This window comes from Primulina huaijiensis, chromosome 11 (assembly GCF_012295235.1).
Source record: "Primulina huaijiensis isolate GDHJ02 chromosome 11, ASM1229523v2, whole genome shotgun sequence".
NCBI classification, from domain to species: Eukaryota; Viridiplantae; Streptophyta; class Magnoliopsida; order Lamiales; family Gesneriaceae; genus Primulina; species Primulina huaijiensis.
This window is the reverse complement of record NC_133316.1, coordinates 21,199,800-21,211,071: the sequence shown is the minus strand read 5'-3', so window position 1 is coordinate 21,211,071 and position 11,272 is coordinate 21,199,800. Positions and strand designations below refer to the sequence as shown.

General features: G+C 37.3%; 2 protein-coding genes across 3 annotated transcripts; both read right to left on the bottom strand.

Annotated features, from left to right (window-relative positions):
- Window positions 1-491: 491 nt before the first annotated feature.
- LOC140988475 (uncharacterized) lies at window positions 492-4,436 on the bottom strand. The gene is made up of 3 exons (XM_073457483.1): window positions 3,155-4,436; window positions 1,910-2,230; window positions 492-1,327 (listed from the first exon to the last, which is right to left on the bottom strand). Exons 1-3 carry the CDS (start codon window positions 4,434-4,436, stop codon window positions 492-494), a joined length of 2,439 nt encoding a protein of 812 aa, XP_073313584.1.
- Window positions 4,437-7,648: 3,212 nt separating this feature from the next.
- On the bottom strand, window positions 7,649-10,938 carry LOC140988776 (receptor-like protein kinase ANXUR2). 2 transcript variants are annotated; one of them, XM_073457851.1, is made up of 7 exons: window positions 10,094-10,938; window positions 9,350-9,573; window positions 9,023-9,149; window positions 8,884-8,955; window positions 8,611-8,797; window positions 8,303-8,438; window positions 7,649-8,204 (listed from the first exon to the last, which is right to left on the bottom strand). In XM_073457851.1, the coding sequence occupies exons 1-7, from the start codon at window positions 10,245-10,247 to the stop codon at window positions 7,956-7,958; spliced, it is 1,149 nt and encodes a 382-aa protein (XP_073313952.1). In that variant the 5' UTR covers window positions 10,248-10,938; the 3' UTR covers window positions 7,649-7,955. The 2 variants fall into 2 exon arrangements, with proteins under 2 accessions (XP_073313952.1, XP_073313953.1); XM_073457852.1 differs by having other exon boundaries at window positions 7,668-8,204; window positions 8,611-8,794; window positions 10,094-10,920.
- Window positions 10,939-11,272: the final 334 nt, after the last annotated feature.

The window sequence follows — 11,272 nt, the reverse complement described above, 5'->3', positions numbered from 1 at the left end:
AAGAGAGAGTATATACGAAAAAATTATCACATCAGGAGAGGTGGCTTTTGGCTTTGAACCTTCCCTAGTGGAATACAATCGGATTTACTAGGCTACGAAGTGAACGTGATGTCTTGAACTTCTTGGCGGTTCATGTAAACCCAGACAACTGTACCCACATGATAACCTTTCTTCCATTTCCATTTTGTTTTATCGGTTGTGTCCGTTTTGGCCATGGAACACATCTTGGCTTCATACGTGTTTCATCGAGGCGACCTGTCCTCACACGTACATAGGTGATCTCCTTGTAAAAAGGTATCCTACTTACCCCGCTTTTGCAAGCTACGGAATCATTAAAAGTACATTACTTAACCGCACTACCTTTGTAGGCAACTTCACTCATCGTCTTAGGAATGAGGAGTGATTCCTCAAGTTCTCATAATTTAGTTGTCCCATTGAACCAAGATCTTGGGATCTCCAATCAACAAGGTTGGGTTGCCACTATGAAAACTTTATTTGGTAGGTTTTAAACCCATTCCTCTTGACAGACAGTACATTTGATTTCTATTTAATGCTTTTGTAAGCGGATTCGCTAAGTTATCCTTTGATTTAATATAATCAACAGATATAACTCCATTAGAGATCAACTGTCGTACAGTATTATGTCTTCGACGAATGTGTCGAGACTTGCCATTGTACATACTGTTTTGTGCCCTTGCAATTGCCGACTGACTATCGCAATGTATCATGATTGCTGGCACTGGACTTGTCCAACACGGACTGTCCTCTAGAAAGTTGCGAAGCCACTCAGCTTCTTCTGCAGCTGTATCTAGCGCTATGAACTCCGATTCCATAGTAGATCTAGCAATGCAAGTTTGTTTCGATGACCTCCAAGAGACTGCTCCCCCACCAATGCTAAATACATAGCCGCTGGTGGATTTGGAGTCATTGGTGTCAGAAATCCAATTTGCATCACAGTATCCTTCAAGTACTGCTGGATACCTTGTGTAATTTAGTCCATATTCTGAGGTGTGCTTTAAATCTCTAAGCACTCTTGTCAATGCCTTCCAGTGTGCATCACTAGGATTACTTGTAAACCGACTTAACTTGTTAACCGCACAAGCGATGTCAGGTCTAGTACAGTTAGTGATGTACATATGGCTTCCAATAATTCTGGAGTATTCCAGTTGGGAAACTGGTTCTCCACGATTCTTCGCCAAATGGACATTTACGTCTAAAGGCGTTTTTACTGGGGTAGAGTCATAAGCGTTAAACTTTTTCAACACTGTTTCTACATAATGAAACTGAGATAGGACTATTGCTTCTGGAGTTCTAAAGATTTTAATCCCTAGAATTACATCAGCAATACCCATATCTTTCATATCAAAATGTTTTGTCAACATTTTCTTTGTACCCTTAATCAACTCTTGGTTGTTCCCCATTATTAACATGTCATCCACATATAGACATACTATCACATAAGATTCTCGAGTGCCTTTAATGTAAACACATTTGTCACACTCATTAATCTTAAATCCATTTGACAATACTACCTTGTCAAATTTTTCGTGCCACTGCTTGGGCGCTTGTTTAAGTCCGTATAGTGACTTAATTAAACGACAAACTTTTCTTTCTTGTCCTTTAACTATGAAGCCTTCAGGTTGCTCCATATATATTTCTTCTTCAAGTTCATCATTCAAGAATGCCGTTTTGACATCCATTTGATGTATCTCAAGGTTATGCAAAGCTGCAATAGCAATGAGCACACGAATGGATGTTATTCTTGAAACTGGTGAATACGTGTCGAAGAAATCATGTCCTTCTCTTTGTCTATAGCCTTTGGCCACAAGCCTGGCTTTGTATTTTTCAATACTTCCATCAACTCTCATTTTCTTTTTCAATATCCATTTACATCCCAATGGCTTGGTACCTGGTGGAAGATCCACTAGTTCCCAAGTATGGTTTTGCAATATGGAATCCATTTCAGAGTTGATGGCTTCTTTCCAATAGGGAGCTTCAGGGCTAGCCAGAGCATCTTGTATGTCCTTTGGTTCATTCTCCAACATAAAAGTATGGAAGTCTGGACCAAAGGACTTTGAGATTCTAGCCCTTTTGCTTCTTCTTTGCTCTTGCTCTTTTGAAGAGCTTTCCAATGGTATAGCAATTTTATTTAGAGTTGGATCATGTGTAGGTACTTGACCTTCATGTTCCGTCTCAAGTTTTCTCTTGCTAGAACCATTTTCTTTCCTCTCTTTACAAGGAAATATATTTTCAAAAAATACTGCATTTCTTGACTCAATTGTCATACCCGTATTCATTTCTGCATTTTCAGATTTGTGCACTATAAACCTATAGGCACTACTATTATGTGCATATCCGATGAATATGCAGTCGACCGTCTTTGGTCCAATTCGCTCTTGTTTAGGCTTTGGTATTTCAACCTTAGCTAGACACCCCCACACTTTAAGGTACTTGTAGGAAGGCTTATGACCTTTCCACAATTCGTAAGGTGAATTGTCATTTTTCTTGTGGGGTATCTTGTTCAGGATGTAATTAGCCGATAGTATTGCTACCCCCCACAAGTTTTGGGGTAGTCCGGAACTTATTAACATAGCATTCATCATATCTTTTAGAGTTCGATTCTTTATTTCGGCAATGTCATTCGATTGTGGTGAATAAGGTGCAGTAGTTTCATGAATTATACCCACAGATGTGCAGAATTCATCAAACGGTGCTCCGTATTCACCCCCTCTATCGCTTCGAACCCTCTTTATTTGTTTGCCTAGTTGATTCTCAACTTCGGTCTTATAACATTTGAATGCTTTAAGAGCTTCATCTTTCGACCTCAAAAGATATACGTAACAGTACCTTGTATTATCATCAATGAATGTCACGTAGTATCTTTTCCCTCCTCTAGTTTGTACAAACTTTAAATCACCAAGATCGGTGTGTATTAGTTCTAGAGGAGTTATACATCTTTCAATCGAGTGGTAAGGTGCTTTGGTCATTTTTGCTTCAACACATATTTCGCATTTTTGTGTTGGATCGACGTTGTGTTTAGGCAATAATTCAAGTTTTATTAAACGTTGCAAGGTATTAAAATTTACGTGTCCTAAACGAACATGCCATAAATGAGAACACTCAAGCAAGTAAATAGAACTTTTTCTTTTATTACTTTCAACAACATTTTGGCGTATAGCCATTACATTCAACTTGAAAAGGTTCTCATCGAGATATCCTTTTCCAATAAAATGACCACTTTTTGTCAATACAACCTTGTTAGACTCAAATACTAGTCTAAACCCATGTTTGACCAACAGAGACCCCGACACGACGTTCTTTCTTATGTCTGGTACATGAAGTGCATCAACAAGGGTTACTTCAAACCCCGATGTCATCTTCAATACCACATTTCCGGTGCCCACCACCTCAGACGTAGCGGAGTCCCCCATGTATAGTTTTCTCCCGGTCGATGGAGTGTATGTGGAGAACATCCCCTTGTTGGAGCAAATGTGTCGAGTTGCTCCGGTATCAACCCACCACTCATTGGAGTTTTCAACCAAATTTGCTTCCAAAATAACTGCAGACAAATCAAGTTGAGAAAAATCAAATGGTACCGACCTTTCTTGAACAACGTTGACTTGAGGATTTCCCTTCTTTGGCTTCCTACAATCCTTAGCCATGTGATTTGGTTTTCCGCAGTTATAACAAGTGCCTTTGAACTTCTTCTTGTTTGGTGGTTGTTGGTCTTGTTGTGGTTGCTTCTCAAACTTCCTCTTCTTTCCTTGGAAACTCGATTCAACAATGTTCACCCTTACTGCCATCTTACTTGCCTTGGCCTCGGTGCTCTTGTTGTCCTCTTCTATCCTCAATCTCACAATGAGATCCTCCAATCTCATCTCCTTCCTTTTGTGTTTCAAATAGTTCTTGAAATCCTTCCACAACGGAGGGAGTTTCTCGATCAAGGCAGCAACTTGGAAGGACTCGCTTAGACTCATTCCTTCCGCATGAATCTCGTGCAAGATAAGTTGTAATTCTTGCACTTGACTCATTACGGACTTTGAATCCACCATCTTGAAGTCCAAAAATCTCCCAACTATGAACTTCTTCAAGCCTGCATCCTCCGCTCTGTATTTCTTATCAAGCACGTCCCAAAGTTCCTTGGCGGTCTTGACTTGACAATACACATTGTAAAATGCATTGTCAAGTCCATTGAGGATGTAGTTTTTGCAAAGAAAATCACTTTGGTTCCATGCATCCAAAGCGGCCCTCATGTTGGTGTCCGTCTCGTTTTCAGCAACGGTGGGAGGATCCTCCTTCAAGAACCTTGACAAACTCAAGGTTGTGAGATAGAAGAGCATCTTTTGTTGCCATCTTTTGAAATCTGCACCAGAAAACTTTTCTGGTTTCTCTCCTTGTGCAATGGTTGGATGTTGTGTTGTAGATGATGAAGCCATTGAAAATTCTTCTTGCAAATGATCAAAAACCAAATTCTTCTTAAGATTGTTTGTTGGGGTATACAAATTGAGAGGAGAACAAGAAGAAACAATGAGAATGTGGCTTGTAGAGGCAAGTGTTGAACACTTTGTCCTTAAGAAGAATTTGCCCTCACAATGTGCTTGAGTTTTGTGGCAATCTTCTCCCAAGATACAACTACAACACTTGAATAATGAGCACTCAAATATTCAAGTTCTATCACAAAGAAATGGATGGAACTCTCTCTTGAAGAAGAAGGAAGAAGACAATATGCAAAAATGATGTAATGTGTGTTTGATTTTCAAAATATCAAATATTTAATGTTTTCCAAATGAAGAGACATGATCTTTCATTCATGGGGATGTCCCTTGGCCATGGTAACTGATCACAATCATCAAACAATGCCAAGGAAATGAAAAAATATCAGAAAAATCGAAGGGACACGAAAAACAGCCGAAGGGGCGCGCCCCTGCCACTGGCAGCCGCGCGCAGACCCGCGCGCATGTGCGCGCATGCTACTGTTCACGCGAATTTTTTTTTTTTTTTCAATTTTCGTCCCTTACATGTTTTGACTACTCGTTTGAGTTTCTTTCAACATTTGATGAACTCGTTTCGNAATTGTTATACTCCCACGGATTAAATCATTTCCAAAATTTTCGATTATATAAATCTCTCATATCTTATTAAAGACATAAACTCATATTTTGAGTATCCAAAACTCTTATTTGGTCACACCATATATGATGTAGTCGTATTGACGGGATATTTTGTTTTTTTAATTCCGGTCAACTATTATTTAAGAAAATGATCTCCTCATTTGTATTTCAAATATACATGAGGAGGTCATTTTCTTAATTAAATAGTTGACTGAGTTTATTTTACAAATTTTTCCTCGTATGTATTGACATGGTCGTGCCTTTCGAATAGATGTTCCGCTAACGAAATCTTCAAATAAATAATTAATATACAAGTATCAACATATAACTAGTAATAAGTGTTGGGGTAATTACACCGAAGCGATGGCGATCACGATGATAATATATTACCGAAAATTACGGAATAATCAACAAGAACACAAAAATTTACGTGGTTCGCCCAAAATAGGATACGTCCACGGAGCCACTGCTGATATTTTATAACAGAAAAATATTACAAGTGTATACAATACTCAATCTCTCACAAAATACCAACCCCGAGTATAACCGAGAAAATATTTTCTCTAACTCACACAAGAGAATAAAAAACTCGTTTCTTTTGCTCTCTTTATTTTTGGATGCTTCAAATAATCTTCCAATGGGATGATTTAAAATTGAGATGCGGGAGCTCTATTTATAGAGCTCTTGTGCATGTGAAATCAAAGGCAAAAACTTGTGTGAGACATTCTCATAGGTCGTATTTTGTGAGACATATCTCTTATTTGGGTCATCCATAAAAAAATATTACTTTTTTGCTAAGAGTATTATTTTTTATTGTGAATATTGGTAGTGTTGACCCGTCTCACAGATAAAGATTCGTTAGACCGTCTCACAAGAGACCTACTCAAAACCAAATACATATGCGTAGTTGCCAACAATCATCTTTGAAAATTTGAATCTGCTAATTGTCATATTTGAAAAGAATGAAACACTTTGGTCGATCATACCTAACAATAAGTTAATAACTTGTTCTTAAAAAAATAATATATGGATTTATTCATTAAATCACATCTATATTTTTCTGCTTATAGGGTACTTGAAACTATAAGTTGCATATGACTAATAAAAAAGTTCAAACTGCAAACACGGGCAAAAAAGAAATAGTGTCTCCAGATTCTGCTTGGACTGCCACATAAATCATAATCCAACGTAGTGAAACGTGTAAGTGTCCCTACGCAGTGAAGTGGGCCCCTACGCGGTGACGTGTCGACCTGCGAGGAGCACCTTGGCCGCCACGTCAGTAAAGCTGCAACTGTCAGGATTGTACTGTGTGCATTGGGCGAGGGACTGGTTGGCACGTACGGTAAACACGTGAATTGAGGAGCATATAATAATATGATTAATACGAGGATTAATCTGTGTATTTTGGATTACGGTGTCGGTAAAAATCAGAATAATGAGCAGTAAAAGCGAATCTCTGAGAGTGGGGTCAAAGATTACGAGGACTGTTCTAAGTGCTGGAAGTGGGGATATAAAAGTACTTTCAACTTCGTCCCTAATTTTATTCTTTTAATATAAAAATATTGATAATTGGTTTTTTATACATGAAACATAGTGCTAAGTAATTACTGGTAAATTTCGAGATTGAGTTATGTCTAAATTTCAATTTTAATATTGTATTAGAGCTTAGATTCTACTTTTTGTATTGGACCGCTAATAATTGGGTCATCTGTTGTCTTGTAAATTTCACACTCCAAAAATTCATTCATGTACGTGAGATATGTGTGTTAAACTTCCAACATCGACTGGATTAAATACTTGAGTGTTATATATGGATTTGGAATATCATCCCACTCGTTTTACTCATAGTTGGTCTACTTGCAAACTTTACGATCCAGATGTTCATTCTTGAGTGTAAGAAGAGTGTGTTAGTTGTCTCAAATCGGTTGGATAAAATCATTGTGAGTTGCATATATAAACTAAACAATCATCCACTTTAACTAGTTTTGGACTTGAGTTAAATATAATATGAAGGGATGACCACTAATGTTCTATATTGTTATTTTTTATGAACAAAAATAACTCTTTCAAAATGATCCTTCACGATGGAACTACGGACCATGAGGTTTTTTTTTTTTTAAGAAAAAAATTATGGAAAACGAATAATGGGAAAAACAATTTCACAGTGTTTGGTCGCAGTAACAAATTAGAAATATATATAATAATTGTCGTTTATAACAATAAGAAAAATTTTATGGATTGAAGGAAGTATACGAGGATATATTTAAAATGACTCGGTGTTGAGATGAATTTGAAATATATCGTAATAACTCAAAAAATAACTATTTTTAATTTGAATTCAATTGTAAAGTGAATTTGCCCGACCAAACTAATGAATTTATTATTATAAATTTGAAATTCCTAAATTTATATTCATCCATTCAAATTCAAAGTAATCTAATTTTTAAATCTTGCCATTGTAAGTTCAAAAGATGCGCCTTTGGCCCAGTAACACCAGCTTCCCAATAAACGGATGAGATCTCGCAAGATGCCAATTTTATCTCCCCTCCACAAAATATAGAAAAAGAAAAGAGTGGTGGCTATAGCTCATGAACAAATGTTGGATCCTCATTATGAGCAAGAAACAGTTTTTACAATTGAGTTGAAAATGTTTCAATTTCTTGACCCCTCCCAGCTAGCAAACTCTGGCTAATACCAAAATCAAGACAGACCCAAAAATGTAAACAAAAAGAACATGTATTTCTGCCTGCGACAAAGTTCAGCAGGTAAAAACAAGCCTTCCTAAGCTAAAATGTACCGAAAACAAAGAAACTGTACCTTAAAATGCTTACAATTTTGTCTTGCTCAACTTGTAAAGAGGTGGCTTCCCAGAGCAACGGTTGCAGTCCCCTCACCCATGACCATGGTCCGTTCGATCTCTGTCTCGAGTATTCGATCGATCTCCACCACTACATTCTCCATTCTTGGCCTACTCTTCCCTGGAAAACTCATGCATTTGATCATCAACCACAGAAGATCCCTCATCCCTTCGGCAGTGAAGCCCCCGACTAGTCGAGGGTCGACTAGATCGTTTGATCTCAAATGGTTTTCCACCTATTATTTTTGGGTCGTGCAAGTATTGTTTAACATGATACTCGAGTATAGTTGGTCTCATTTAAACTTGAGTATGAACAGAAAGTTTTATTCCATACCAACTGAATTAAGCTGTGATTTGATCCAAAGGCCTCTTCGTATGTCGTCGCCTCCTTACCAGATACGAGCTCCAAAAGAAATACACCAAAACTGTATACATCACTTGTTTCATATAATACCTCGAGTTGTTCCATCCTAATAATCAAACAAATGAAAGTTTGATCAGAGCAGAATCATAAAATTTGATACAAGAATCTATCTATAATATGATACTTTATACATGAAGGTAGGACACCTATTTACTCAATGAAATTCTTGACTCAAATTTCAGATGCCCTTATTAAAAGTTGAGGTGTAATTGATTTACTCTGGATCTTTGAAAGCATTGAGGGAACTTGATACAGATGAAGCCCCGTCTTCTATTTTTTCAAGAATTTTAGACATCCCTGCATCCGCGACTTTAGCGATGAAATTCTCATCAACCAAGACGTTCCCCGTTTTAAAGTTACCGTGCACGAACGTGGGATTTAGGCCATGCAAATGACATAAACCTGCTACAGTAGAAAAAGAACACAGAACTATGTTTAATACTGGATTTTTTTTAAAAAAAATTTGCTTGAAAATCTTTGCTGATATTTACCTTTAGCAGCACCAATTGCTACTGATAGTCTTGGTTTAAATTCGAGCTTCGTGGTAGAACTTTTTCCAGTATCTATTCAACAAAATAACCATCATTTTCTCTCCGATGAATGTAAGCCGTTGTCATTAGAAATTCGTACCGTACAAATGGCTACACATGCTACCATTAGGTAAGTACTCGGAAACAAGCATCTGGTATCCTCTTTCTTGACAGTATCCAAGAAGTACCACTAAATTACGGTGGCAAATCGTCGACAAATAGGCCACCTGGGATCATAACTGCAAATATCAGGAAGTTATTGATAGAATACTCTCTATAATTAAATGTTTTTACGTATGCTTAATCCAGATGAACCATGAACAAGTAGGAATATTAACGATTTATCTGAAAAAGGGCTTCTATTTTTGCAGTTTTGTTTGATCATGTCCTCATTTCAGATTCAAAGATGGCGAACATTTTTCGATACCTCTTCAACGAACTCCTGCCGAGGTTCACCCATACGTTTTTTGACGGCCACAACAGTTCCATCGCTGAGCAGTCCTTTAAAAACTAAACCAAATGTACCACATCCTATGAGATTGGTTTCACTGAAATTTCTTGTGGCTTGTTCCAATTCTTCCATTCTGAATTGCCTTATTCCAGTTATTGATGGAGCTGAAAATGGACTGCTTCCACCTCTTTTCGTCTCCACTATACACAATCGAACATGAAAATTAGGATTCAGACAGAGTCCTTCGAGAACCTCAAGCCGAAATCTTGAGGATTGTGCATGAAATTTATTGTGATATTAGTGAGAGGAAATGTTTCAACAAACTTAAACGCAACATCTTGATAATTCAGAGGAAAAATCGGTGATGAAAAAGTGTCTCAAGAAACTTGAAATTCAAAATCTTGGCAATAGAGTTTGCCATTGGTGGAATTTTATGTGAAAAAAGGAACTTGAAGTCAAAATCTTCACATTTGCTCATGGAATTTAATGCAGATAACCAGGAGACAGAAAAAGAATTGTTTCAAGAAAATTGAAAGCAAAATCTTTACAATTGATCATGGAATTTAATGCAAGTATCAGATGGCAGAAACAAGAGTTTCAACAAACTTGAGGGCAAAATATTGATAACTGAGCATGAAACTTAATGCAACAACAGGTGATAGAAAAAATTTGTTTCGAGAAACTTGAAGGCAACTTTTTTCTTTTATGTGAAGACATTACCCACAGCAGATGGGTCGGAGGATCCTGTTTCCGAATTCTTGTTCGAAAATTTTCCATATTGTTTCATTCGAATCCACAAGAGCAAAATGACAGTGGCTAAAACAGCTAATGCCCCTCCTACCGCTCCAACAATAGCCGCAAATGAACCTGCCATCTATTCGAGCATCCGCTTCTCCCTCGGGATAAAAACTGGCCCTTCTTCTTCTCTAATTACCCCAAAACGAAATCATAAACAAGCTCGAAAATGTCGAAAGAGAAAGACATCGAGCCGCTGATAGCTTCTCAAACAACATTTCCCCTGTGATGTGGAAGGATAAATACCAGACAACTCCACATCAAAATATTCAAGAAAGCTGCAACACTCGAATCTATTTTTGCTCAAAAAACATGGTGCACAATTACAAGCGATACTTTCTGAACAATTAATCCGTGTGAAAGTGGCTGTTTTTGTTGCTCACTGGTGAAGAACTGGATGATAATCTTTAGAATCAACATGGGTAACATAAGCTTGTGTAAAGGAGAAATGCTGCCAATTCCTAATGCAGTACAACTCATTCGCCTTTTTCTTGTACCCCACTACTATTTGACATTCCTTTCTTCTTCTTTTTTTTTTTTTAAAAAAATTATCATCAACGTAAAAGATATCCACACAACCAAGATTTACGGGCCCGGAGCGAAGAACCTTCAATGCATAATACCCAAATACAATAATGGAATCTGAGTTCCATAATTAATTACACATGAAAATGGCTCATACATTTTCGCATTAATTTTTTTGTTGGAGGAGGTGGGTTGGGGTTAAGGATAAGGGAGATAACATAAAACAATCCGAAGGACACAAGGTGATGTCATCCTTTTTTCAATCTTTGTTGCTTACAGACAGCATATATGCTAACCCCATGTTTCATCATGGATTCCTTACAGCTCACAAACTTTTTGTATCCTTCCAAGTACTAGTACCTTGGCAGCACCGTAAATAAACAAATCTTGAGCAGCGACATACAAATTACTTTAATCCATGGTGATAATATTTATATATATATATAGTTAATGTGAAATGACTATTTTATTTTGTAGGAACAAAGACTAGTTATGGGCATTAGGAGAAGTGTGAGTTGACTTTCAAACACCTTCACTCCAAAATTTATTTTTAATCATATAGGTGAGGTTTTTCGCAAT